At 51.9% G+C, this 26800-nt stretch overlaps 9 protein-coding genes across 9 annotated transcripts; 7 read left to right on the top strand and 2 right to left on the bottom strand.

Moving 5' to 3' along the window:
- Positions 1 to 331: 331 nt before the first annotated feature.
- Positions 332 to 1481, bottom strand: PSV08DRAFT_401052 (cytochrome c oxidase subunit VA-domain-containing protein). Its single transcript, XM_014226522.2, has 4 exons — positions 1232 to 1481; positions 1059 to 1104; positions 834 to 951; positions 332 to 697 (listed from the first exon to the last, which is right to left on the bottom strand). Exons 1-4 carry the CDS (start codon positions 1387 to 1389, stop codon positions 579 to 581), a joined length of 441 nt encoding a protein of 146 aa, XP_014081997.1. The 5' UTR covers positions 1390 to 1481; the 3' UTR covers positions 332 to 578.
- Positions 1482 to 1881: 400 nt separating this feature from the next.
- PSV08DRAFT_361347 (RNA polymerase III transcription factor IIIC subunit-domain-containing protein) lies at positions 1882 to 4007 on the bottom strand. Its single transcript, XM_014226523.2, has 5 exons — positions 3831 to 4007; positions 3428 to 3770; positions 3300 to 3377; positions 3140 to 3248; positions 1882 to 3092 (listed from the first exon to the last, which is right to left on the bottom strand). The coding sequence occupies exons 1-5, from the start codon at positions 3990 to 3992 to the stop codon at positions 1886 to 1888; spliced, it is 1899 nt and encodes a 632-aa protein (XP_014081998.1). The 5' UTR covers positions 3993 to 4007; the 3' UTR covers positions 1882 to 1885.
- Positions 4008 to 4876: 869 nt separating this feature from the next.
- PSV08DRAFT_178015 (phosphatase 2A regulatory B subunit-domain-containing protein) lies at positions 4877 to 7157 on the top strand (the record flags this gene model as incomplete). The annotated part of the gene is made up of 6 exons (XM_014226524.1): positions 4877 to 4900; positions 4990 to 5361; positions 5423 to 6031; positions 6082 to 6435; positions 6481 to 6779; positions 6836 to 7157. 6 exons carry the CDS (start codon positions 4877 to 4879, stop codon positions 7155 to 7157), a joined length of 1980 nt encoding a protein of 659 aa, XP_014081999.1.
- Positions 7050 to 7790, top strand: PSV08DRAFT_289202 (uncharacterized protein). Its single transcript, XM_066092587.1, has one exon. The coding sequence runs from the start codon at positions 7370 to 7372 to the stop codon at positions 7628 to 7630; it is 261 nt and encodes an 86-aa protein (XP_065949348.1). The 5' UTR covers positions 7050 to 7369; the 3' UTR covers positions 7631 to 7790.
- Positions 7791 to 8539: 749 nt separating this feature from the next.
- PSV08DRAFT_289196 (GNS1/SUR4 family-domain-containing protein) lies at positions 8540 to 10301 on the top strand. The gene is made up of 4 exons (XM_014226525.2): positions 8540 to 9191; positions 9244 to 9313; positions 9365 to 9577; positions 9628 to 10301. The coding sequence occupies exons 1-4, from the start codon at positions 8781 to 8783 to the stop codon at positions 9969 to 9971; spliced, it is 1038 nt and encodes a 345-aa protein (XP_014082000.1). The 5' UTR covers positions 8540 to 8780; the 3' UTR covers positions 9972 to 10301.
- Positions 10302 to 11472: 1171 nt separating this feature from the next.
- Positions 11473 to 13642, top strand: PSV08DRAFT_409059 (transcription factor Opi1-domain-containing protein; the record flags this gene model as incomplete). Its single annotated transcript, XM_014226526.1, has 2 exons — positions 11473 to 11878; positions 11940 to 13642. 2 exons carry the CDS (start codon positions 11473 to 11475, stop codon positions 13244 to 13246), a joined length of 1713 nt encoding a protein of 570 aa, XP_014082001.1. The 3' UTR covers positions 13247 to 13642.
- A 459-nt stretch (positions 13643 to 14101) lies between these two features.
- On the top strand, positions 14102 to 17536 carry PSV08DRAFT_221145 (uncharacterized protein; the record flags this gene model as incomplete). Its single annotated transcript, XM_066092165.1, has 7 exons — positions 14102 to 14230; positions 14277 to 14658; positions 14715 to 14765; positions 14822 to 15109; positions 15154 to 15376; positions 15452 to 15584; positions 15637 to 17536. The coding sequence occupies exons 1-7, from the start codon at positions 14109 to 14111 to the stop codon at positions 17534 to 17536; spliced, it is 3099 nt and encodes a 1032-aa protein (XP_065949347.1). The 5' UTR covers positions 14102 to 14108.
- Positions 17537 to 19117: 1581 nt separating this feature from the next.
- PSV08DRAFT_289168 (uncharacterized protein) lies at positions 19118 to 19404 on the top strand. The gene has a single exon (XM_014226528.1). The coding sequence runs from the start codon at positions 19143 to 19145 to the stop codon at positions 19317 to 19319; it is 177 nt and encodes a 58-aa protein (XP_014082003.1). The 5' UTR covers positions 19118 to 19142; the 3' UTR covers positions 19320 to 19404.
- Positions 19405 to 20789: 1385 nt separating this feature from the next.
- On the top strand, positions 20790 to 25859 carry PSV08DRAFT_200407 (ABC-2 type transporter-domain-containing protein; the record flags this gene model as incomplete). Its single annotated transcript, XM_014226529.2, has 4 exons — positions 20790 to 21240; positions 21320 to 21342; positions 21412 to 24975; positions 25028 to 25859. The coding sequence occupies 4 exons, from the start codon at positions 20790 to 20792 to the stop codon at positions 25451 to 25453; spliced, it is 4464 nt and encodes a 1487-aa protein (XP_014082004.1). The 3' UTR covers positions 25454 to 25859.
- Between the last annotated feature and the right edge of the window lie 941 nt (positions 25860 to 26800).

Raw genomic sequence — 26800 nt, 5'->3', positions numbered from 1 at the left:
TTGAGGTCGCGTCTTGAGCTCTGCAGAGCACTCAACTGACGACCGGTCGCAGAGGTGGGAATGCCCTGGACTCTGAACCGGCAAGTTCCGTGGCTGCCTGCCGCTGATTGGATTGATTTGCCCCTGCATCTGTGCGAGTTGGGCTTAGCGCCATCGGCGTTTACAAATCCCCGGTCTGTGGCATTGAGCCTATCGTGTCCGCCAGCAAATGTGTTGATGACTGCAACCCTGACTGGAGATGTTTGCATGTTCCAACAAAGGCATGTGATAGTCGTAGTATCACACATGCCTCCCAACATATCAAGACATCGAAAATGAACTAAAGGAATTTGAACTTGCAAATCTCTTTTCATCTACCTGCTGCATCTAAATATCTGCACTCTGCACCACCACAACCCGCCTTGGCATACGTTGACCACCGTTCATGCTGCAAATACATCACACAGTGATACATGCCACGTTCGCTTCCGGTCTTCTGTCTAGTAAAGAAAATTGAAATATGGCATTTACATTGGGCGCTCCGAAGTATTCGATGTCAAGAATGAGATAATCGGATAGCGAGCATACCAGCCTGCAATCTACTTCTCCTCAGGATAGAGGGTCTCCTTGAGGGGGATACCAAGCTCCTCGCGTATTGGCTCAAGCTCCTGAAGGTACTCGGCGTATTGGCCCTTGTTCTCCACCTTGAACTTGATACCTGTGACGTATGTTAGTAATCAAAACTCCGTGGCTGGTCACACCCAATGGTCGCATCATCCTGTGACATGTTCCACGCCCCGCCGCTACGTAAACCGTCCAGATATGCATGCGCGGGGGTACAATGAGAAACGTACCCTCGAAAACTCGGACAGCCGAGGGGAAGTCATTGACACGCCTGGCAGCGCGGAGAGCAGCAGTGATGACTGCAGGGGAGGGAACGAGATCGTAGGCGAAGCAGTTGTTCAGGTTTCGCTACGATGTGTCAGCGCATAGCTCTTGTTTACAGCAGTTCACCAGCTGGCTCAATGCAGCTCGGGTGATACCGGGGCGGGCCATATGCTGGGTCACAACAAACGTACCTGAAGCTCAAAAACATCATTGACCTTCTCGAACTCCTTCTCATACCTGCAATGAAGACACAAAAGTCAGCGCTGCAGCTCTAGATGCGGTTAATCGAACCCAATGGCTGTCCGTTGTCCGTGGTCCCACTATTTCTCCCAATCGTCCGAGCCCCTCCATGGATTCCTCGTACCTGGCGGTAAACTCCTCGAATGTCTCCTCGGCGTGCGCATCGCTCTTTCGGATAGCCGACTGCGAGAAGGTGCGCTGAGCGTTCAATGCAACAGTAGGTGCTCGGTAGGCCGGGACTGCCACCCGGCTGACCTTTGACGCGGCGCGCATGAAGAGCATGATGCGGTTCAATTAGCTGGCGGCTAGCTTTTCGAGGTGATGAGGGGGGCTACTGGACGGTTGAGCCGGCGTTGCGTGGGCGAGGGGTGATGTCGGTGGTGGTGCGATTTCGCGTGAGGTTATGAAAACGAAAGCTCAGACGATCCGAGTTGCACCCAAGCCAAGCATGGAAAAGTGGGTCGCTCTTACTACTACTATACCCAAGGCTGAAATCATAGTCCCTACACCCCCCATATATTTACTGTGTACCAAGTGTACTAGTTTCCTTGAAATAGATAAATGTCAACGAGTTGTTGATGCTACGGTGATCCATTGAATTTGAGCGCGCTGTTTATAATTTACGTGTTCCCAACCTGTGTGTGGGGGTTTGCAGTACGTAGCCAGATCGTCAATGAAAGAGTCATTTTCAACTCACAGTTGCAATGACTCAATAATAGTGAATAATACAAAGCTCAAAATTCCTCAGTGATATCTATGGGCGTTATGCTAGTATCTCCTATACCCTATAGTATCCTCCAAAAGGCGCGGGCCCTTCGGACGTAGCTCGAACAGACATGATAGGGCTATCATTGTCGTCTTCACCATCGGAGCTCCCATACATGTCCTCGTCCGGCTCGTCATCTTGCATTGCATCTTCTTTATCTTCATAGTCGCCATCGTCACCCTCGCCACCTGGTTCAGCACTTTCGTCGTCTGCGTCGAGGTCTGCATCCAAAACCGTGTCAGCCATGACGGGATCTTCTGTCATGTCTTCGGGAACATCAACATCCTCCAAATTTTCCACATCATTCGCTTCTCTTTCCTGTTCATTTTCTGCTTCCATCTTCTCAAAAGTGTATCGCGGGTTTCTTGCAGCCCAACGGACATTGTGCATAACCTGATGCTCTCTCCTCTTCTCTTGGTGTATCTGGCGGTCGTCGATCTCTGCTTTATATTGAGCTGCCATTTCCTTGTCATCCCATAGTTCAGGCCAACTGAGAATACGCTGGTAGATTGAGTCATCTGGTTTCTCACCACCAATGATTGTGTTCATCTTATCTTTTAGTATTACCGTCGCTTTAGCCCATGTTCCCACATGATACCATCCTTGGAAGGTCGGCGCACACGTCGTCCTGATGTCCTTTGTAGAAAGAATTTTCGAAATCAGAGGGTCGGTGATATCGCAGAATTGAAAAAGGTTTCCAGTTTGTGAGACATGAACACCGTCAAAAGTATGCTCAGACTCCAGCTCTTCTGGAGACATCTTGGCTAGCTTCATGACGTGCTGGTCGAAAACTGCGCGGTGTTTTGATATACCCGATTTGAGGTACGAGAGAAAAGATACCGTTTGATATTTACGGTATTCAGGATCCTTGCGAGGGTCAACCCCCCAGCGCACAAGTGCTTCTCGCCAGGGCCCACTCTCGAAGAAATATCCACAGTATATGGCTGCTTGTCGGAGTTTGGTTCGCTTGCTCCACCCAAGCCTGTTGTACAGAAGCTGGCGAGTGACAATGGGTCTTTCAAGGAGCAGGGCTCTGATGTTGGCAATCAGCGACTGCATATACGGCGTGAGATCCCTCTCTGCGGGTAAGTTGGGTCCCGGTCCAGTTGGCACATGCTCGTCAGTGGGTTTGACAATGGTGTATGCGTTGTAAGACAGACTTCTCTGCACATTGACAGCACCCTGATCGGTGTATTTGACGTTGGAGTTTTGCTGGAAACTAGCCAGGAGTCAGTAAGCGTTGGGTCAGCAGAACTGCAACCATACCGGTAGTTGAAAGCGATTGGCATCTGTAGAAACTCTGCAGATGGACCGACAGTCTTGGTAATATCTGCACCGGCTGCTGTGTTGATGTTGTAGTTCTTTACTTTGTCATCTAGAAAACAAAGCGTCAGTGATGTCCCGAGACTACTTGGGCTAATCCTACATCGTCTGGAAAGAATATGATCACGCAAGCCGACCATTATGTCGCTGTGAGAAGCGGCATACTGCAAGTCAGGCATATCTAAGTAGTCAGCACAAGATGTCAGACGTCATCAGGGAGTTGACACTTACTCCTGAACCGGTGAGTCTCGTCAACCACACCAACAAGAGCAACCTTGTATGTGGATGCATTGTCTTGGATGCTTCGGAAGATTGTTGGCCCATCGACGTATGTCTGATGGCTGTCACGGGCCGTGTCTTCTTCAGCGAGAAAGGGCCCCGCAGTGCCGCGCTTTCGTTTGCGACCTGTTCGCTTGGGGACTGTGACTTTTAGGAGCAGGTTGTTGGTGCGCACCGGGGTGGATAGCAAACGCTTGGCGAAGGGGTCGTCGGGACGAAGAGAGACAGAGATGAGTTTCTTGAGTTCATCATCGCCCTCAGCATTAACGGTCGTTTCCAGTTTTGATCGCAGGCCCTTGGGTCACGTGTTAGCATGCGGGTGTGGTATGGAGTTGTGCAAAGACTTGTTGCCGACCTTGCTCAGTTTGACGGGCCCGCCCAACGAGGCAATGCCCTTTTCCACGTTCTTGATGATGGCTGGATGCTCGACAACCGAGATGGCGCGCGACGGAATAGGAAGCCACGATGCATGCTGGCTTTCGCCGTTTGCAGTGTGCGTGGGTTGTTCGTCGCTCATGGCGCACTGCAACGGATTTTTTTGTTCACGCGGTACAGAGTATACACGCAGTCTCTCGTGTGGTTGTGTTTGCAGAGTCTGCGCGAGCACGGCGGAAGCACTATCAAGTAGGGCGCACACACACAGACCATGGGCATGCGAGGACCTGTTCGCAGCGTCCCTCTAGGTACTGTATACTATGGTGCCGGAGATGTGGCTACGGCTCGCTGTGGGCGCGGGTGGTCAGGTGACGTGCAGCCTTGCAACGCCGCCAAAGCCTATTTGTCGTCTATGTGTGTCCCCCCTCGCCCGCGTCTCTCAAGGCGCCCGTGGCCGCATGGCCGTGTGCATGTACATGTGCTTTGCGGGTATATGATGTCGTGACGGCCGCGGCGGGGCTCTCGAGATCCCAAACGCACGGCCTCGCTACGGGACGGCTAGCGCGAATCACTCGACGCCGTCTGTCTGGCAGCAGCCCTGAGTTGTCAGTTGACGACCTGCTCAGTCTCCCATCTCCAGCTCTTCAGTTACACGCTTCGCTCTCTCTGCCGGTTCGCCTCTACGTCACCACGCCGTTGTTGGGGCTCCCCTCAGCTGCCTTCTGTTCCCTCCCCCCTCTCGCGAGCTCTGCCCTCCACCGACTCCCCGTGCTGCATCCCAAGACGGCTACACACTAGCCTCCATCCACCATCTCACGCGTCCCCTCGTCCTCCATGTCGACCTGACTTGCACGCCTGCCTAGTCGTCATTTCCCCTGCCTGCGCTCCTCTTCTGGCACCCCATTGGCGCTCTTGGATTGCGACCCCCCCTCGATACACGCCCAGAGGCCCGCCTCAATTTCGGACGCCCGTCTCCGCAGACACCTCCGCAGCGCTTGACCTGGCCCTGAGCGCTCCTGCACAATCATGAAGGGTTTCCGGCAAAGGGTCGTAAGTCTCCGTTTCCTCCCTGGACCCTTGCGCTGCGGCCACCGCCCACCGCCCTGCCCCTCTCTATGCGCGGAGGCTAACATGTCTAGTCTGAACAGCTTTCTCGAAGCAAGGATGGAAAGTCGTCGAAGAAGAAGGACTCAAACTCGGGCACTGCTTCGCCGTCGCTCGGTGCCTCGAATTCTCCCTCAGGCTCCGCCCAGGCCACTCCTTCCTCATCACAGACGCAGCTCACCGACGCGCGAAGCAAGAGCCAGCCCGCTACTGATGGCGCCGCAGCCCACCTCGGGTCGCTACAACAGAACCAGCAGCCTTCGTCGGGCTCTCTAGCAGGCGGACAGCAGTCATTTGCTGGACAGGGCCTGATGGGTCCTGGCAATGCTGGTGCTGCAGGTCCAGGCACGCCTTCTAGGCTTGGGCAGCCCCTAGCGCCGAGCGTCGTCATCAGCCCGAGCGCTCCTGTAAGTAATCTTGCTCATCATACTTATGTAGAAGGCCTGCGTAGACTAAGTACTGTTGCAGCACGTTCCCCCTCCTGGCGCTGCCGAGACCATGCCTGGCGACCTTGCGCCTCCAAAGGCGGGACAGAAGTCGGGCATATTCGACCGTCTTCAAGCGACCCCCAAGGACAATATCGAGGGTATAAGGACTCCAAAGAGGCAGCATTCGTCACGCTTTGACATTTCCGATCAGCGTCAACGTGAACTGGAGAAGCTACCTGGATTCCATGAGGTACCTCCAAACAAGCGGGAGGAACTGTTCATGCAGAAGATCGACCAATGCAACATCATCTTCGATTTCAACGACGCCAGCGGCGATATGAAGTCCAAAGAGATCAAGCGCCTGGCCCTGCACGAGCTGCTCGACTACGTTGCCAACAATCGCCAGGTGATAACAGAGAAGATGTATCCTCGCGTCGTGGAGATGTTTGCCAAGAATTTGTTCCGGCCCATTCCACCGCCCATGAACCCCCAGGGCGAGGCTTTTGACCCCGAAGAAGACGAGCCTGTGTTGGAGGTTGCGTGGCCGCACATTCAAGTCGTCTACGAATTCTTCCTGCGCTTCATTGAGAGCCAGGACTTCAACACAAACATTGCCAAAGCATACATAGACCACAGTTTTGTGCTCAACGTATGTACTTGATCTTTTACAATGACCAGTCTAGCAGCTAATCTTCCCAGCTACTTGAGCTTTTCGATTCCGAGGACCCCCGAGAACGCGACTTTTTGAAGACGACGCTTCATCGTATATACGGCAAATTCCTAAACCTCCGCTCCTACATTCGTCGGTCCATCAACAATGTCTTCTTCCAATTCATCTACGAGACGGAACGATTTAACGGAATTGCCGAGCTTCTCGAAATTCTCGGCTCCATCATTAACGGTTTTGCTCTGCCCTTGAAGGAAGAGCACAAGCTTTTCCTGACAAGGGTGCTCATTCCACTGCACAAGGTAAAGAGCCTGAGTATGTATCATCCACAGCTGGCGTACTGCATTGTCCAGTTTCTAGAGAAGGATGCAGCTTTGACAGAAGAGGTAAGGTTAGATGCCCAGTCCAGCAAGCTAGGCTAACATGTGCAGGTTGTTTTGGGTCTTCTCCGATATTGGCCCAAGGTGAACAGTACCAAGGAGGTCATGTTCCTGAACGAAGTTGAAGACATTTTTGAGGTCATGGACCCTGCTGAGTTCGCAAAGGTGCAAGAGCCTTTGTTCAATCAATTAGCCAAGTCGGTCGCCAGCCCCCACTTCCAGGTTGCAGAGCGAGCACTCTACTTCTGGAATAACGAATACTTCTGCAATCTTGTCAGCGACAACGTCGAGGTCATTCTGCCAATCATGTTTGCACCATTGTACGAAAACTCAAAGGGCCACTGGAACCGGTATGCTGCAGCACCATGTCGTCAGCAAAGACGTGAAGGCTAACAATTATGTGTAGAACAATTCACGGTATGGTATACAATGCTATGAAGCTATTCATGGAAGTCAATCCTCAGCTCTTTGACGACTGCTCGCACGACTATGCTGAATCGCAAAACAATGCGACACAAAGGCAGCAAAGTCGACAAGATCGCTGGGACAGATTGGCCAAGCTCGCAGAATCACGCGCAAATGGCACGGCAGAGAAGTCATCAGGGCGCGTGGACGATTCAGCTCAAGGACGACTGGAAAACCTCCGTCTTCAGGACGACGGGGCGACATCGAGAGACAGGCGGCCGAAAGATTATGAGCGTCAAGGCAGTCAAACCTCGGTACGTTGATTCTTAAGTCCCTAGAACTCGAGATGAGCATTCTGTGTGGCCGAATCGGTGTACTCTTAATTATATTCCTAGACTCCTAGGTCTTTTTTTATACTCTCTCACTCTCTCTGTCTTCTTCTTGTCCAGGCGTTTGCTTTTGGTTCGAGTGGATCTGACGTGTTTGTGCTTTGTGTCCTTGTAGCGACGGTACCATTCATCATCAGGGGAGCACCATGTATCATCCAGTGCCCGCCGTTCGGCTGGTCGACCTCGTAGCAACAGTCGGCCAAACTCGTCCTCTGGTCACACTGTGTCGTCACGAGGGCCGCCTTCTGGACGAGCGAGAGCAAACTCTGGGAGCAGCATTGCTCGAGTCACGAGCTCTTGAGGCTTGTGGCTTGTGTGATGGTGTCTCATTACATGTAGTTTGTGGTCTATGTGTAGCTCTTTTGACTATGGTTTGTAGTTCATGTTGGCATTCAGCGGTCGCGTAGGTCCCTGGCTGGCTCCCCCAAAAGAAGGACGGGTTTCTTTCTACTTCTTACAAAGGTGTTTTGGATCTGTTTTTGTGGAGGGCTTATAGATGTGCGAGTGATGCCTACTAGGGGTTTCACTTTTGCGCACCTACGTATACGCAATATTAAGACTATTTTCAAAAAGAGAAAACCCCAGTCTGTGGCGAGTATTGTGAAGAGATCGAGCGTTGAAAACAAGGGGTAAGTTGTATGCTATGATGATGACGAGCAAAAGAAAAAAAGGGGGGAGGGACGGTTTTGGGATGCTGCTTGTTCGTACGAAGCAATGCGGAATTGTGTTTACATGGGTACCTTGACACCAAAGTTCCGGGGCAGTCGAGGTCGACAGACGAGCGACAAGTGACAGTGAGTGACAATAAGGGGGGCGGTGTGTCGGCATCCGGGGCGCCAAGCTTTCCGGAACGCTTGTTCCCCTTTGGTGAGTGCCACGTCGAGGACTCTCCACAGTGCGCAAAAGTTTGGCAGCGGACCTGAATTGAGAGTTGGGGTGCAATCGCATGTTGAGCACGTGGGGGCATGGATGGGGGCTCGAGGCAATTGGATCGGGGACTGCCTGCGTCTTGAAACATCCATGGACGGTACCGGCATGGGCGTGGGCATGGTACTGCATGCAAGCAGACGTACGCGGGCTGCCATGATGCATCCACATCATCTACTTGTAAGACTTGGCAGATATCACCGGCAGGCGTGCTAGGGGCTGGCCTCGGTCTGCAGAGGGTCGCAATGCGGACGAGCAGCCGCTCGATAGGCCAGATCTGCGCCAATGGCGGAAGACCCTAGCAGTCATTTCCGACCTCCTTTCCGCCGCTGTAGTCCAGAAAACTGGCGCTGGCCCTTCTTCACAACCCTCATCAACACTTCCTCTTCCTCGCGGTGTGAGATTCGCTTCTTCACATCTTCTTCGTCGTTCCTTTGCGCCTTGCGTGTGCTTGGTCGTGGTTGCCGTCTTTTCTTTCCCTCCGCTCATTGTTTGATTACGCCTTTTGTTCCTCTCAAACCTGATAGGCGCAGCCCTTCGAATCAAAACACTTGACGTCCTCTCCCGCCAAACCCCGTAATCTTCCACTGCTCCCGCGAGTTCATACACACGCACATACACACACACACAATGGGAAACCCAGAATGGCTTGAATACGGCGTGCCGACGCTTGACCGTCCTTTTGGCCTGGCTCTATGGCCCATTTTCGAAAAGGTCTTTGAGCCCATTGCGGGCTACAAGCCCCAGGACTTCCGCTTCGAGCAGGGCGTCACACCGCTCTCGACCTTGAAGACGTGTGTTGTCACGCTTCTTGTGTACTACATTGTAATTTTCGGCGGCCGGGAGCTTATGCGCAATCGCGAGCCCTTCAAGCTCAGCTTTCTTTTCAAGGTGCACAACTTTTACCTCACCGCCATTAGCGGCACACTGTTGCTGCTTTTCGCCGAGCAGATCATCCCCACGGTTGTCAGGAAGGGCCTTTTCTTCGCCATCTGCGACCATGAGGGCGGCTGGACGGACAAGCTGGTTATCCTCTACTACGTACGTATTCATGACGGGCGCCCCGCTACAGACCATGCTAACAAACGGACAGCTCAACTACCTCACCAAGTTCCTCGAGCTGATTGACACTTGCTTCCTGTTCTTGAAGAAGAAGCCTTTGAGTACGTGCATCCGAATGGCGGTCAAGAAATCGAAAAGCTAACGGATTCCAGCTTTCCTCCACACCTACCACCATGGCGCGACGGCCCTCCTCTGCTACACCCAGCTCATTGGCCACACCCCCGTCTCATGGCCCGTCATCACTCTAAACTTGGCGGTCCACGTTGTCATGTACTGGTACTACTTCCAGAGCGCCCGAGGCATCCGCATCTGGTGGAAGAAGTACATTACCGTTGGCCAAATCACCCAATTCGTCCTTGATCTTGGTAGGTTGCTTCATACTTGATGGTGCATTACAACAGCTAACCCCGCCTAGGCTTCATCTACTTTGCGTCGTGGACCTACTTCACCAGCACCTACTGGCCCCACATTCCCAACATGGGCAAGTGCGCTGGCGAGGAGTTTGCTGCCATCTCCGGTATCTGCATCATCACATCGTACCTGTTCCTCTTCCTGGCATTCTACTTTGCCACATACAAGAAGCCAATTCCCAAGGGCCGCCGCAGGGCTACCAGCGCTCTCGTGGAAATGAAGGACGAGAAGGTGCCCACTGTTGGCGAGGCTCGCAGGCGTCTTTCGATCACGCGTGGCGCCGCTGCTACTGGATCCTCGCCCAACGGCACTCCCAACGGCCGGGCGACACGCAGCCGCAAGGCATAAGGGTGACGTTGTGGCTGCGCAAGCTAATAGAGGCGCAGCTGGGGGCGCACCATGCTTGGCTAGAGGAGCTACCAGTTAGGCCTGGCTCCTATGACTTCGTTCTTGATGCGCCATGGCCATTTGAGGTCGGCAATTTTGATACTTATTGTAATTGTTATGTGTGGGGTGGGACGGTTTTGGCTTGCCCCGTGTTACGATAAAAGCATGTAAAGAGCATGGTTGGTCGGTCGGATTGCATTAGGACAACGGTGGTGTTGGGATTGGGCTTTGACATGGGCAGTCCACGCACGCGTTGTACAAGATACTCGAATGACAGATAATGCCTAATAATGGTCAAATTTGGTCTTGCCATGGGGGTTGTTGTGTATGTGCATATGTGTAGGCGGGTGCGTGGTTGCATCAATTTTGGCGTTCACGTGATGGACAGGTAGGTTGCTTTTCAATGTCTGCGGCGGACAAAGGGGTCGGTGTAGTATAAGCATTGTGTGAGGGCTACATGCGCAGTAAGTAGTAGAGTTGAAACGCTCATTGCCCCATTGCTGGTGTGGAAATTACTGCTTCTGGGATGTTGCCACTTGCGGCTATCGGAGCTTTACAAACACACATGTGGGGAAGCTTGACCAGATTTACACGTGCAAAACCGAGGGGTGAGGCATGGTGCAAGACGAGGCTGACAAAGGATCCGCCGCCATTACGCCATGTGCCCGGCGGCCAATGTGTATAAGTAGTCCCCGGCCTGGCCAAGGATGGGGTAGTGCGGCTTGATGCCCACTCGGAGCGGAGCAGAGCAGCGCAGTCGGGGGCTCATCGTAGACTGTGTATATACATGTAGTATGTAAGTAAGAAAAAAGGAGACAGCGCCGGGGCGTAGCCCCTCGTGTCTGACGGGACGACGGGCCTTGTCGTCTCGTTTGCGTTGCCAAGCGAGAGTGGGTGGCGTGGACTGTGGGTGGATCGCCGGTGACATGTGATAGGACTGACATGTGAGAATCATGGCTTTTGTGGTGACCCCCAATTTGCTGCCGCCGGGCGCTCTCGTCTGGCTCCCATTGCCATCGCCGTCGTCTGCTCCCCTCGCATCTTGGCCGTACATCCGCTCAGCTATGCCGTAGCCCGGCCAATCCATCCTGCCACCCTTCTGCTCGCACTGCCATGCTGCCTCTGCCTCGTGCGTGACCAGCCGCCCACTCCCCTGAACAACATCATTGCTGCGTCCCCTCTCATTTTGCGCTCCTGCGCCCCGGCATCCGATTCCGCTCCCGCTGAGCCCCCATTCCCTTTCGAGCCCACTTCTCCGACTCTTTGCTAGGCATTGCGATCGCACGCGGGAACTGGGCAGCGCGACGTAGCGCAACACGCTCCAGTCGAGCACAGCACACTATCTGATCGCATTGCCAAAACGCCGTCCCGTCGTGCTTCGCGCACCGAGCGTACGTGGGGTACCGCTAGTCGCCCGCATCACAACCCGCACGCTTCTCTGACCACGTCCTGCCAATTCACCATGGAGCAAGAACGCCCACTCCAGCGTGCCCCGCCGCCTGCATACACCCAGCACGAGCCCGAGTCGCTGCATCTGCCCTCGGTACCAACGCATATACCCACTCACAACCATCACCCCGACAATGCAAGACTCCCAGGCATCAAGTCGCTGCATCTGCCCGAGACCAAACCACGTCACATGCCACACGCCTCGGTAGAATACAGTCCGCGCACAAATTTCGAGGCATCGCATTGGGGCGTCTTGCCTGCCCCAAATGGCACTACGTTCCCGAGCGTGCCAGAAAGCCTGCCGCGCGAAGAAGTAGGAAGCCCCATGGACACATCGAGTATACGAGAAACGAGCGTCAGTATGGATGACCCAGATGTACGATTGGCAGCCGAGGCGCTAAGCGGACTGGGCAACCCAGGTATGTGGGGGGTGGTGCCCTCATGGGCAAACAGTAAGCATGCACTAACTACAGGCTATAGACTTTGTCCGTTCTCCCACGGCACGATCCCTCACATTGTCTGCCCGCTCACCCACTGCTGAACCACCGGAACCACTTCTGTCGCTAATCACCTCGAATCACCCATGGCTGGGAAGTTCCATCAATGGCTCCATATCCGCTTACAATACGACAAAAGGTTACACGCCGCGTCTAGTCCAATATGGCGCCGAACTACTGGAACGTAATATTGGATCGCCTGTAGTAAATACTGTTTCGTCCGTAGGCAGAAGAACTGGCATGGAAAAGAGCCTGCGCCGTTACCTGGGTGAAGGACATCGCCGGCCTAGCGATCTTGAACAGGGTGACAGCGACAGTTCTAGAAGCAAGAGACAGAGGATTGCGAGCCCCGCCGACGATGCCATGGATGTAGATGATGCACTTGCGGCAGCGTCGCGAACAAGAGGGGGATCTCAATCTTCTTATTCTGAATCGCTTCCAGCCTACGATGATCAGAGATCTCCAAACTACGAAGAGGCGATTGTATCGGGAGACGCGACTGGACAAAAAGCACCAGAACAACGATCCGAGACCCCGCAAGACCGCCGCGTAAACTGGTCTACACAGCTCATTATGACAACCTCTGGCCTTGGTGTTGCTCTGTCCGAGACATCACTGCGCTCCCTGAAAATCTGTCTTGGTCTCCTCCGCAGCGCAACAACACACATTGACTCAGTCATGCGTGCACTCAAGCTGGTCTTGGAAGAATACGAAGCCGCGCTGCGCAACCAAAGGGAATCCTCGTCCAACAGCAACAACCACAACATTGCCCAAGACGAAAAAGCCCAGCTCAATGGCAACATGGCGCAAATGGGCCTCGTAGATTCCGACAAGGACGACCAAGTCCGCCGCTTCGCCGACCGCATCAAGGAACTCTCCTCGGAAATTTGGCAAACCCTCCAATCAGTCGTGCAATCCGTCTCCCGCTACACCGGCGGCGCCCTTCCGCAAAACGCCCAAACCGTCGTCCGCACCCAACTCCTCTCCGTGCCCCAGCGCTGGCAACTCGCCAGCCGCAACGCTAGTGGCGGCAGTGGCAGTAGCAGCGGCGGCGGCGGCGACGAAGTCCGCGGCGCAAACCGTATGCTGGCATTTGCAAAGGAGGGGCTCGACATGATGGGCCAAATTACGACGGTCGTGGATGGAACGGTGCAGAGTGCAGAGTGCTGGCTTCAACGTATTGGAAGGAGACCTGCTGCTGGTAGTGAGGAGAGTGGGGGACAGGCAGGGGAGAACCAGAAGACGCCGCTTGCGCTTGAGGCTGGGTTGGGGAGGGATGAGAAGAGGTAGATGATGATTATATGTGGTCGTCTATATACATGTTGTTGTTGCTGCTTGTTGCTTGTTGTTGCTCGTCTTCTTCTTCCCCACCTTCGCCTTCGCCTTTTGTGTGTGCCACTTTTTTTTTCTTCTTCATCTTCTTCATCTTCTTCACGTCTTTCTTTTTTTTCGGTTGAAAGCAAGCAAGGAGAAAAGTTGGAAGAGAAAGCTGAGTGTAGTGGGGTAAAAAAAAAAGGAAAATACGAAGTTTAGGTTTTTGTGGTGGAAACATGGCAAGTGAAGGAAGGAGTGTTTTTTTTGATAGTCTGGCAGGTTAAGATGAGGAAAGTGGTGGGTGGAGAAATGGAGTACAGGAGTGTGGTTGGTGGATATATCCTGAGAGTCGAATTTAATTCCTTTATGGATGTTTGGATGCGTTTTTGGGGGGGTTGATGTTTTCTTGTTTACTTGCTTGCGCTTGCCTTTTGGTGGGTGGCTCTGTGTTTGCTGTTTTTGGGGGGTCGAGGGGGGGGGTTGGGTGATGGTTGTGGAGTGTTGGAGGCCTGAGAAGGAAGGCAGGATGGGGGAAGAGAAGGAAGGTGGAGAAAGTCGGCCAATGTAAGTAAACACCAACTTGGTATGTACGTTACTCAGTGTACCCTCATCGACATTTCTGTACGTTTTCTGCTCTATTTGTTTTTTTTCATCTCGTCTGTTTCTTCTATCGAGTTGCTCGCAATTTAGCCGCCGTGGCTGCAGTCGAAACTGCATGATGCAGCCTTGACTCTGCTGTCATTCAGGTTACAGCCTCCAAGCTTCTGTTTTTTAACTTTTTTACATGCCTTGAATAGATGGATTCGCCATCTTTAACAGATTCGATACAGCTCACTAAATGAACGTACTGTGCTGGCCGACCAGCCCAACTTCTATGGCACCACCCCGTGCTGCCGTGCACCGGCTCGACTTCACAAGGCTGACACCCAGCACACAGAACGACGACGAGTTTTGCGTGAAGTACGATCGCATCCACATTTTTGGCAAAATCACTGACACCGTTCAGCATCATATTCATCCATGGCTTGCGAGGCCATCCTCGACGAACGTGGGAAGGAGTTGCAACCCCAAGTAATGTCGGCAACGATGCTACCAAGAAGTCCAAAAGTCTCCCGATACGATCTTTTTTCCAACGGCGATCGGCCAAGTCTCATGTACCAGAATTATCACAGATGCAAGATTCTCCCTCAATCTCCGCTCCATCATCGCCATGTCGCATCTTCTGGCCAGAAGAGTATCTCGTACCAGACATCCCTCAGGCCTGCGTGTGGACGTACGGATACAATGCAGACGTTATTGGCGGTCTGTTCAAAGCCAACAACAAGAATAGCATCTCACAGCATGGTCAAGATTTGTCTGTTAGGCTGGAGCGAGAGATTTGCAACGAGGTATGAGCTGGGCTAGTCATTAGATCCCTCCAAGATTTTATCTGAACACGTTACAGAAACCTCTCGTATTCGTAGTGCATAGTCTTGGTGGAATCATACTTAAAGATGTAAGGAGCCTACAGTGTGATAGGCTACATCAGCGCTGCTGACTTTGTTGCTGCAGGCCATCCGCCGATCGGAGACCACGCAAGAGCGGACAAGATTCATCGTCTTTCTCGGAACGCCGCATCGGGGCAGCGAGTATGCAGGCTGGGGTCAGATTGCATCGAATCTTGCTCGTGTAGCGATGCAAGACTCAAACAAGAAGATTCTTGAGACACTGGAAGTGAACAACGAAGTTTTGGATAATATCCACGAAGAGTTCAAGCAGATCGCGTCCAAAGGCAAATTCAAGGTTCATTCCTTCCAGGAAGCACGAGGCGTCACAGGCGTGAGTGGATTGGAAGGAAAGGTAAGCATGATACAGAAACCTCTGGGAGAAGCTGACAATTCTAGGTGGTGGACAACTTCTCTTCTAAGCTCGACCTTCCGCGAGAATTTGAGACTGTCGAGAGCATCGACGCGAACCACATGCAAATGGCTAGGTGCATAAGTAGAGATGACCAGGTATACCGCGCCGTCTCTGGTGTTTTGAAAGCATATGTAAAACAGGAACTGAAGAACCAACAGACGCCTTCCATCTCTGAAGGCGCTGCTCTGGGACTGGCAGATGCTGCTTGTACGTAAGATCATACTCCATAGATTACTGTAAGACACAAAGCTTACCGGTCATTTCTATTACTAGCAAGCAAAGCTTTGTTCATGCTCCCTTTTTCGCAAGATGATTTCTTCATCGGACGAGAAGACGAAATCAGCGAGATAAAAAAGCGCAGAAAAGCTACACCTTCGCACACGCGCGTAGCCCTCGTTGGTCTTGGGGGTGTGGGGTCAGTATTTACATCTTTCTTCTTTGTAGAAAGTGCACTAAGACGTTTTTAGAAAATCACAAATCGCAATTGAGTATGCATATCGAACCCACAAGGAAACACCCCACATGATGGTCATCTGGATACACGCGAGTAGTTCCGAAAAGTTCCAACAGGGATACAAAAAAATTGCTAAAAAGCTTCATTTGCCTGGATGGGACGATCCCAAGACAGATGTGCTACAGCTTGTACATGAGTGGTTGTTGGACAGTCAAAATGGGCAATGGCTGATGATATTGGATAACGTTGACGAAACTGACATTTTCTTCAGCAGTGATCAGGAAGGTGGTTCGCTTGCGAGCTATCTTCCACAGACGACCCACGGGACAATCCTGATCACGTCAAGAAACCATATTGCAGCAACCAATCTTGTGGGCGGACATGGCGGTACCATCAAGGTAAAGCCGATGAGCGAAGAAGACGCAGTGGCACTACTTCACACCAAGGTTTCATCTACAAATTCAGATCCAGCAGATGCCAAGGCGCTCGTTCATGACCTGGAGTACATTCCGCTAGCCATCACACATGCTGCAGCATATATCCAAGAACTAGGAGAAGAGTTTACGATAGGCGATTATCTAAATCTATTTCGCGAAAGCGATACCAATCAGATGCACTTGCTTAGCAAAGACGAGTGGAAGGACATTCGGCGCGATCCAAGCATACGGCATGCAGTGATAGCAACATGGCAGATCTCGTTTGAGCACATTCGAAAGACGAAGCGATCGGCAGCGGACCTACTTGCACTTATGAGCATGTACCACAAGCAAGGTATCCCACAGAAATTAGTGCAAGGTACGACTAGCGAACTGGAATTCAACGATGCTCTGGCACCACTACTCGGTTTCTCTTTCGTAAAGGTTGAGGTTGGGCAGCAGGCAGTTACGATGCATCGCTTGGTCCAGCTGTCGATGAGAAAATGGTTAGAGAAGGAGAAGGAGATTGATAAGTGGGTTGAAGAGTCGACACGAGCTATGCATATGGTTTTTCCAAGTGGGGAGTACGGGACGTGGGAGGAGTGTCGAGTGCTGCTGCCGCACTTGACAGAAACTACAAGCTATGCCACGACAGATAAAGACGTGTTGGAAATGCGGGAAACAGTTTTGTTGAGGGCTGCGAGATACTATTTTCTAATGGGGAATAACGGAATTGCAGAAGAACTATGCAAATCGACATTGGAGATCGCAGAGAATGTATATGGGCGTAAGCACCTAGAAACACTTACTAGTCTTAATAACCTTGCAGTAGTGTTAAAGCATCAGGGAAAGCTAGAAGAGGCAGAAGAGATGCATCGGGAAGCGCTGCAAGGACGCGAGAAGATATTTGGGCGTGAGCACCTAAACACGCTTGATAGCTTCAATAACCTTGCAATAGTGTTAGAGTGTCAGGGAAAGCTAGAAGAGGCAGAAGAAATGCATCGGGAAGCGCTGCAAGGATATGAGAAGATATTTGGGCGTGAGCACCTAGACACGCTCACTAGTCTTAATAACCTTGCAGTAGTGTTAGATAAACGAGGAAAGCTAGAAGAGGCAGAAGAGATGCATCGGGAAGCGCTGCAGGGACGCGAGAAGATATTTGGGCGTGAGCACCTAGACACGCTCACTAGTCTTAATAACCTTGCAGTAGTGTTAGATAAACGAGGAAAGCTAGAAGAGGCAGAAGAGATGCATCGGGAAGCGCTGCAAGGACATGAGAAAATATTAGGGCGTGAGCACCCAGATGTATTCTCCAGCCTATACAGTCTAGCCGTCTGTATTCACAGGCAGAAGCGCTACTCTGATGCGCTTGTGTTATACCAACGAGCGCACGATGGGTTTTTAAGGGGATTTGGAGCACAGCACCGGGATACAAAGCGCTGTTCATATGGTCTTGAGCTTGCTCAAAGGGGCGTAGATCTTCCTCCCGAGTTTTAGTAAATACCTAACTCAATTCAAACAAGAGCATTATCATCTTTCTCTATTCATGGACCTGTTTCTTGATAAATAGTACTGTACTCTAGACATGAATGTAAGGGGGAAAAGAGAAGAGATAATCTAGACCTGTTCCCTCTTCTACTATCCATCCACGTATCGCACACAAATGCCATACAACACTGAAGAAAATGCGTACCTTTGACGTGAAATCAGGCATACATAAAAAACCACAATACAAAGAAATTCTGTTCAAAACATTTCTCACTCGGTGATATACACACAAAACCCCCTTGCCCCCCCCCCCTCGTCCCATGCCTTCCCCTACCCAGACCCAAACGAGAACCCATACAAGTCCCATACTTTCCAGAAACTTCCCACGCTAACCCCCCAAAACACATCCAAATCCACCCTTTATCTCCGTTTCCCCTAGAAATCCCCACAAATAACAAAAAAACCCACGCCACTTAGTTCCCCCCCTGCGACCCCGTCGTGCCTCGACTGGATGCCATGTGGCCCTCGGCGGCGGCACCACTGGAAGACGTCGTTGCAGACGATGCGTAGTAGGGCGTATGCGAGGGATTCTGGCCGCTGGACTGTGGAGATGTGACAGTGCTGGTCGTACTGCTGTTGCTTGTGCTAGTGTTTGTGGGGTTGGGGCGGGAGACTTGGAAGGGAGCGAAGCGGACGGGTGGGATGAACATATTTTCGATTTTTTTTTAACTTTTCTTGTTTTCGTTTTAAAATAAAGTGGTTTTTGTTTTGGGTTTACGAGAGGTTTGTGTTGTTCGACTGCTTTTTTTTGCTTTTCCCCCCAAAAAAAACAAGGATGGTATGTATGTAAGGAAGTAGGGATGGAGGTTGGTGGGTTTTGTCAGATTGATTGATGCCGTTACTTTTTTTTTTTGGGCCAATTCGTCAAGTATTTAAATAATCACAACATTATTTTGGACAGTTTGTCTATCGTACCTTTTTTTAAAAACTCTATGTTAAGAATGTGTGTGTGTGTGAGAGAGAGGGTAAGAAATGCCATCGCATTCATCGCTCCCCCAAATCTCACTGCGTAAAAGGAAAGAACAGAAATAGTAGTCGAGTATACTAGTCCGACGTTTTCCCGGTATGCGAAGAAAGCGAAGCAACGAAGCAACGTCACAAGTAAGGCAGAAATGTAGATTATTGTCAAGACGCAGTAGACAGTAAAAGAAAATGACTAGAAAATAGCCGCTGATGATGGGAAATGTTTCAGAAGCACACTTGCTAGGTAAGGATTCGCGTGCGTGTGTGGTTGTCTTTTTATTTTATTTTTGGGATCAAAAGCGTACAGTGATGGTATATGCATATATTTAGGGGCGAAGTAGTTTGCGACGGTGGACCGGATCGAGTGCTAGACTCGTCTGCCTTGCCGTTCAGCCCACGGGTTTGCCGCTAAGAGGGGCTAGGTAGCGTGGGCTGTGTTTCTAGGAAGAGAGGGCTAGCGCGCAGGCACATGATTTCGCGTCGTGTTGCTCGTACTCAATCCTCCACCCGCAGGGAGAAGTTTTTACCAGTAGGACTGGGGGGTTATGTATGCTGATGTTTTTGTGGCGAACACCGAGTATCAAAGTGAAACATGTCAGGATTTTTCTTTTTGGTGGCGGTGGCTCGGGATGTGGAGGTTGGGAGGGGAGATACGAGTATGCAGTCGAGTATGCACATGTGCGTGCAGATGGGGGCGGACATTTTGTTTCATGACGCGAAGGCCGTGGGCCAGGTTTGGAATCCAAGATGCCAAGATTCCAAGATGTGAAGCATGTTTTTAGTGGGTTGCAGTGCCCACAAGTCACGTGCCTGGCGTTGGTAGTGCAACGGCGCGTAGGACGAGTTTGACGGGGAGTTTGTTTTTTTTTTTTAAAAAAAGGCGGGAACTGCTCTTATCCCCGACGTGACACGGCTCCAGGCTGCGGCCGTTGTGTGAGTGGCTACGCGTTTCTTTTTGGACGGTAGTGAATACGAGTGGATTCGTCGGGCGGGCATGGTGATGTGCAACTGTACAACGTAGACTACTTGGTACAACGGCGTGCAGTACACAGTGGTTATGGGTGTAATGGTGCAGATGCATGTGTGCAGACATTGCTGGTGCCGATGGCGGCTGTCATCTGGCATGGTGTGGGATGAGTCGAGATGAGTCGGAGCGGGTCCCGGCATGTGCCGATGGCCCCCGCCGGTATTCGTCCGTGGAGGAGGGAAATGGTTCGGATCGCCAGAATTGCGGGTGCCGGCGCAGCGAATCTCCATGGCGGCCGATATGTAAGCGGCGGTTCCCTCGAGCAACAGCACCCAAGTGAATCATAGTGAATCATAGACGTCAGGAGAATGCCTCTCGATCAAAGCGCCCAACAGCATGGTACGACGAACGAACCGACGTCCAACCTGACCTCTACAGAGAGGTCCCATCCGCCTACACCAGCACCAGCACCAGCACGAGTCACGCACGAGGACGTCGACGCGGAACCATGACAGACGCCCCGTCGAGCGGGCCCCCGATCTCTCGTCTGCAAACGACGCACCGCAATCCTTCAGCCCTAGTCGGTGGGCGTGAGCAATGCCATGGGCCTAGCGCTCTCTCAACAGCTCCTCTGTCCCTGCATCCAACTAGGTTTGGTCCCTCGCTCGGCGACGCCCTTTTTTTCCTTCTCCCACGTCTGCTCCTGCTTTGGTTCGCCAACAGGCCTGCTATGACGTTGACACATGTGCATGTCGCCCTGGTCTGGCGCTCATCGAACAGCTGAATCGAGTAGCAATACCCTTGGCCGCGTCGCTTAGTTCCATCCTGAGCACACAGCGGCAGCAGCAAAAAGTGCCGTTGGAGACGCCGGCGGTATGGCGGTATGGCGGTATAGCATGTTCCATGCATATGTGCAATCTGCTTAGCCGCTTCGCCCTCGACTCTTGGGCCTCTCAGTTAGTTCTTGACCCACTCAACCCTTATCTCCGAATACCGAATCCCCTTCGGGCAACCGTTGCTTATTAGATCCTATTTTATTATATAGTTGTTGCCATCCTTTGCCCCGACACGTGCTTGCTGCCTGTCGTTTGCGCGGCACTAATTTCTCTCTCCTTCATCTTTTTTTTCCTTCTCAATATCCCACCACCCATTTCCCTCGGCACGACTGCCTTTTTCACCTCTGTAGCTGCGACGACTCCACCTCCCCCGGTTCCCTCGTTCACGACCCTTCAATTGACCCCAGGGCGCGCCCTGCCTGTTTCGCCTGCCATCATGGACGACCCCGGTGCGCGTGCTGCTCACCCACACGAGCATACCGAGGACCGCACCTTCGAGGCCATCCATACCAACCAGCACGATGACGCCAGCACAAACACCCCCTCCGTCAACGACACCACCGCGCGCAACTCCCCAAAGCCAGACGAAAAGGATACCATCCATGGCCAACACGGTGTCGATGTCTACCGCGCCGAAGCCGAATTTGCCCAATTGTCCAAAGAGCTCTCACGCACCAGCAACATGTCGCGCCGCATGAGTCGAGTCCAGAGCAGGCATAGTCGCAAAGATCCAGTTGCAGATGTCGAGAAGGCTGGCTCACAATCCTCGGATGAGCCTTTTGATCTCGAGGCAACACTGCGCGGCAATCGCGAGGAAGAAGAGAGATCCGGAATAAAAGCCAAGCGCATCGGTGTGATATGGGATGGCCTCACCGTCAGTGGCATTGGTATGTAAAACATCCCTTGCATCCATAGTATACACGATATGGAAACTATACGGCAAGATCGACGCTAACGGCTGCACAGGCGGTGTCAAGAACTATGTCAAGGTATGTCTGCCGTCAGCATCAGCCTTGGCTTCCAGATTAGATGCATTTGATGATTAACACGCCCCGCAGACATTCCCCGACTCGTTTGTGTCGTTTTTCAACGTCTTTGAGACTGCTGCCAGCATTCTTGGGCTTGGCAAGAAGGGCAAAGAGTTTGACATCTTGAAGGACTTCAAGGGCGTTGTAAAGCCGGGTGAAATGGTCTTGGTCCTTGGAAAGCCAGGCAGTGGCTGCACTACCTTTCTCAAAGTCATCAGCAACCAACGATACGGATACACAAAGATTGACGGAAACGTTCAATATGGCCCCTTTGACGCAGACTTTTTCGAAAAGAGGTATCGAGGCGAGGCTGTGTACTGTGAGGAAGACGAGAACCACCACCCCACCCTCACCGTTGGTCAGACTCTCGACTTTGCCCTAGAGACCAAAGTGCCGGGAAAGCGACCCGCCGGCATTTCACGAAAAGAGTTCAAGGAAAAGGTCATCGATATGATGTTGAAGATGTTCAACATCGAGCACACCCGAAATACCATTGTCGGCAACCCATTCGTCCGCGGTGTCAGTGGTGGAGAGAGAAAACGAGTTTCCATTGCCGAGACCATGATTACCGGTGCCTCCTTAATGAGCTGGGACAACAGCACAAGGGGACTGGATGCTTCCACTGCCGTTGACTACGCACGTTCACTGAGGGTCCTGACCAACATCTACCAGACTACCACATTCGTCTCCTTGTACCAAGCCTCGGAAAACATTTACAAGGTCTTTGACAAGGTCCTGGTTATTGACAGCGGACGACAGGTTTACTTTGGACCTGCAAACGAAGCCCGTGCTTACTTTGAAGGCCTGGGATTCCTGGAGAAGCCCCGTCAGACCACCCCCGATTACCTTACTGGTTGTACCGACATGTTTGAGCGTGAATTCAAGCCTGGTATGAGCGAGAAGGACGTTCCATCAACCCCTGAAGCTCTCGCCGAGGCCTACAACAAGTCCGACATCGCAGCCAGACTTGACAACGAGATGACTGCCTACAAAGCTCAGATGGCCCAAGAGAAGCACGTCTACGACGAGTTCCAAATCGCTGTCAAGGAAAGCAAGAGGCACGCCCCTCAAAAGTCGGTTTACTCTATTCCCTTCTACCTCCAGGTCTGGGCTCTGGCCCAGCGTCAGTTCCTGCTCAAGTGGCAGGACAAGTTCAGCTTGGTTGTCTCTTGGGTAACATCCCTGGCAATTGCCATCGTCGTCGGTACCGTCTGGCTCGATCTTCCAAAAACCTCTGCTGGCGCCTTCACACGTGGAGGTGTTCTTTTCATCGCTCTACTCTTCAACGCCTTCCAGGCATTCTCGGAATTAGCATCTACCATGATAGGTCGGCCTATTATCAACAAACATCGCGCCTTTACCTTCCATCGCCCCTCGGCTCTTTGGATAGCTCAAATCGGTGTTGATCTCCTGTTTGCCTCGGCGCAGATTCTCGTCTTCTCCATCATTGTCTATTTCATGACGAACCTGGTGAGAGATGCTGGAGCTTTCTTCACCTTTGTCCTTATGATCATCACGGGATATCTGGCCATGACCCTGTTTTTCCGAACGGTCGGCTGTCTCTGCCCTGATTTCGATGTCGCCATTCGTCTAGCCGCTACCATCATCACGCTGTTCGTCTTGACATCTGGTTACCTTATTCAATGGGAATCCGAGCAGAAATGGCTTCGCTGGATCTACTACATCAATGCCCTGGGTCTTGGTTTTTCGGCATTGATGATGAATGAGTTCAAACGCCTGGATCTCGCTTGCGTGGGAGCTTCGCTCATTCCCTATGGGTCCAACTACAACGACCTCAACTCCCAAGTTTGCACTCTGCCTGGCAGCAAGGCTGGAAACCCAATTGTTTCCGGTACCGATTACATCAAGACCTCCTTCTCATGGGATCCATCTGATCTCTGGATGAACTTTGGTATCATGGTTGCGCTCATTGTTGGCTTCCTTCTCGCAAACGCTTTCCTCGGAGAGTATGTCAAGTGGGGTGCAGGTGGCCGTACAGTGACATTTTTCGTCAAGGAAGACAAGGAACTCAAGGAGCTCAACGCTAAACTACAGGAGAAACGTGACAGGCGCAATCGCGGAGAGGCTGACAGTGATGAGGGTTCGGACCTGAAAGTCGCATCCAAGGCAGTCCTCACATGGGAGGACCTTTGCTACGATGTCCCCGTTCCTGGTGGAGAGCTACGTCTGCTGAAGAACATTTACGGATACGTCAAGCCTGGTCAATTGACAGCTCTTATGGGTGCTTCAGGTGCTGGTAAGACGACACTTCTCGATGTGCTTGCCAACCGCAAGAACATTGGCGTCATCACTGGTGATAAGCTTGTTGACGGTAAACCACCTGGCATCGCCTTTCAACGTGGAACTGCCTACGCTGAACAACTTGATGTCCACGAACCCACCACGACCGTACGTGAAGCCCTCCGCTTCTCTGCCGACTTGCGCCAGCCGTTCGACACGCCTCAGGCTGAGAAGTACGCATACGTTGAGGAGGTCATTGCTTTGTTGGAGATGGAAGATATCGCCGATGCCATTATCGGAGAACCTGAAAGCGGTTTGGCAGTTGAACAGCGCAAGCGTGTCACCATTGGTGTTGAGCTAGCCGCCAAGCCCGAGCTACTTCTCTTCCTGGACGAGCCTACCTCTGGTCTCGACTCTCAGAGCGCCTTCAACATTGTCCGTTTCCTCCGTAAACTGGCTGCTGCCGGTCAAGCCATTCTTTGTACCATCCACCAACCAAACTCTGCTCTTTTTGAAAACTTTGACCGCCTCTTGCTCCTCCAACGAGGTGGCACATGCGTCTACTTTGGCGACATTGGCAAAGATGCTCACGTTCTCCTCGAATACTTCCGCAGCCACGGTGCCAACTGTCCCCCTGACGCCAACCCAGCAGAATGGATGCTGGACGCTATAGGTGCTGGCTCTGCTCCCCGTATGGGTGATCGTGACTGGGCGGACGTTTGGAAAGACTCTGAAGAGTTCGCCGAGGTCAAGCGACACATTGCCCAACTCAAAGAAGAACGCATTGCTACCGTCGGTAGCGCCGAGCCAGTTGAACAGAAGGAGTTTGCCACGCCAATGTCGTACCAGATCAAGCAAGTTGTCAGACGCCAGAACCTCGCCTTCTGGCGCACTCCCAACTACGGCTTCACCCGCCTGTTCAACCACGTCATCATTGCTCTGCTCACAGGTCTCATGTACCTCAACCTCGACAACTCTCGATCATCTTTGCAGTACCGTGTCTTCATCATTTTCCAGGTCACCGTCCTTCCAGCTCTTATTCTTGCTCAGGTTGAGCCAAAGTATGCCATCCAGCGTACCATTTCTTTCCGCGAGCAAATGTCCAAGGCTTACAAGACATTCCCATTTGCACTCTCCATGGTCATTGCCGAGATGCCTTACAGTATCCTGTGCTCTGTTGCCTTCTTTCTCCCGCTATACTACATCCCTGGGCTCAACTCGGAGTCTTCGCGTGCAGGATATCAATTCTTCATGGTCTTCATCACAGAGATTTTCTCCGTCACGTTGGGCCAAGCGGTCGCTGCCTTGACACCTACTCCCTTCATCGCTTCCTACTGCAATCCCTTCATCATTGTGAGTTGACTTTGTACCAATGTTATGCATCACTGGCTAACTTCAACTTTAGATCATCTTCGCACTCTTTTGTGGTGTCACGATTCCCAAGCCCTCCATCCCCAAGTTCTGGCGTGTCTGGCTTTACGAGCTCAACCCTTTCACACGCTTGATTGGTGGTATGCTTGTCACGGAACTTCACGGCCAAAGTGTCCAATGTAAGCCCACCGAATACAACCAGTTCAGATCCCCCCAAGGTCAGGACTGCGGGTCATACATGAGCGATTTCTTCGCTAGCGATGGACCGGGGTACATTCGCGACAACCTGACCAACGTGTGCGAGTACTGCGCTTACAAGGTCGGCGATGAGTTTTACACTCCTCTTGGATATGATTTCAGCAACCGATGGAGGGACCTTGGTATCTTCATCGCCTTCGTCGTCAGTAACCTGGCCATTCTCTTCATTGCGGCCAAGTACCTCAACTTTAACCGACGATAAACGCAATGCGCCAAAGGGTATGTAATGTGTATGGGATTTCACGAGTAATCAGGATACGTCAGTGAACGTGACAAGTTGGCACGACTTGAATATGAGGATTCGCCGTGCTAGCATTGTGCATCACATGGAGTTGCATCCATAACTATAGCCATGTCGTCTCTGGATCTCGGTACATCGTCATTTCTGTTTTTCTGCATTGGAGGATCATTTAGCTACCAAAAAAGCACTGCCGTTGCATAATATAAAGGGTCACAGTTGGGACATGACATGTTCTCATCGGGTGGAGTTTGTTTATTTTTCCCCCCAGTCAGCGCGATTGTTTGCTGTGTTTAGTTCACACACACATACACACATATATATAGAATAGTTTTCAAGACATTAATACGTTATCCATTGTTTGACTGCATATAGATTAAAGGCGTTGAAATTCTCTTTGGCTAATCAGGGCTGGATCGCGTTACTGGACTGTCCGAGTTGCTCGTTTGGCTTGAACGTTTGCTTCCACGCACGCTGCTTTCCAGAACGAGCGGGACTTTCCAAGACAATAACATAGCTCCCGGTGTGAATAAAGAACTTGTTTCTTTTACTCCCCTAGTTTCTTTGCAATACTTGTGTACCGCTATACTACTATCATCAACTATCGTTGTCAAAACGACACAGATCGACACAACGCCTTTGAAAGCATTCTTTCGCTTTACACCATACATGTTCACGACATTGCTAGACTCGGAAAAACAATCATGCCGCTCATGCCTCCAGACATGCCAGCACATGACATTAGCCAAAACGCATTACGGCATTTTCCATACTCTGGCACTTCTAGCTGATGCAAACAAAACACCAAGCAACCCAAAGAAACGACCACACTCCCAAGTCCAACCTATTTCCGCACAACACACACCACGGAACCAAATCATTTCCCGATACCCCAAATCTAAGGCGTAGTCTCCGGTTTCTGCCGCGCTCACCCCGACACGCAGTCTTCACATTCACTCTCCTTCTCTAGTACCCCACCAACAACCCGCGATACCACCCTCCAAACAATCACCGCAAGAAACTCATCATCTTGCACATCAAAAACATCAAAAACAACACAATCATCCTATCCTCGCCCCCCCCCAATCTTCCTCTACCCCTTCTTCCCCATAGTCCCCCCACAGACAACCCTCGCTCGCACCCACACTCGCGCCCCAGAAAAAAACACCGCCACGCCCGCCCTCGCACCCACACAGTCCTTGGCCTGAACCCCATCTTCTCGCGCACCCCTTCTGCGCCTTAGCGCTCAGCCTCGCCCGGACAGCGCCGCTATGCCGTGTGATTTATTTTCCGCAACTTTTTTGCTCTGCC

This window comes from Bipolaris maydis (assembly GCF_028858645.1).
Source record: "Bipolaris maydis strain C4 unplaced genomic scaffold PSV08scaffold_5, whole genome shotgun sequence".
NCBI classification, from domain to species: domain Eukaryota; kingdom Fungi; phylum Ascomycota; class Dothideomycetes; order Pleosporales; family Pleosporaceae; genus Bipolaris; species Bipolaris maydis.
Note: the sequence above shows the minus strand (reverse complement) of the source record. Positions and strands in the feature narration are given on the sequence as shown.

Coding starts and splice junctions, on each gene's coding strand:
- PSV08DRAFT_289202 (XM_066092587.1), top strand. CDS start 7,370: ATGTATCATCCAGTGCCCGCCGTTCGGCTGGTCGACCTCGTAGCAACA.
- PSV08DRAFT_361347 (XM_014226523.2), bottom strand. CDS start 3,992: ATGAGCGACGAACAACCCACGCACACTGCAAACGGCGAAAGCCAGCAT. Junction 3,378..3,427: donor CGAGACTCACCGGTTCAGGA/GTAAGTGTCAAC, acceptor CTGACTACTTAG/ATATGCCTGACTTGCAGTAT. Junction 3,249..3,299: donor TCATATTCTTTCCAGACGAT/GTAGGATTAGCC, acceptor TTTGTTTTCTAG/ATGACAAAGTAAAGAACTAC.
- PSV08DRAFT_289168 (XM_014226528.1), top strand. CDS start 19,143: ATGTCAGGATTTTTCTTTTTGGTGGCGGTGGCTCGGGATGTGGAGGTT.
- PSV08DRAFT_289196 (XM_014226525.2), top strand. CDS start 8,781: ATGGGAAACCCAGAATGGCTTGAATACGGCGTGCCGACGCTTGACCGT. Junction 9,314..9,364: donor CTTGAAGAAGAAGCCTTTGA/GTACGTGCATCC, acceptor AACGGATTCCAG/CTTTCCTCCACACCTACCAC. Junction 9,578..9,627: donor CCAATTCGTCCTTGATCTTG/GTAGGTTGCTTC, acceptor AACCCCGCCTAG/GCTTCATCTACTTTGCGTCG.
- PSV08DRAFT_401052 (XM_014226522.2), bottom strand. CDS start 1,389: ATGCTCTTCATGCGCGCCGCGTCAAAGGTCAGCCGGGTGGCAGTCCCG. Junction 1,105..1,231: donor TTCGAGGAGTTTACCGCCAG/GTACGAGGAATC, acceptor TCTTCATTGCAG/GTATGAGAAGGAGTTCGAGA. Junction 698..833: donor GGCTGTCCGAGTTTTCGAGG/GTACGTTTCTCA, acceptor CATACGTCACAG/GTATCAAGTTCAAGGTGGAG.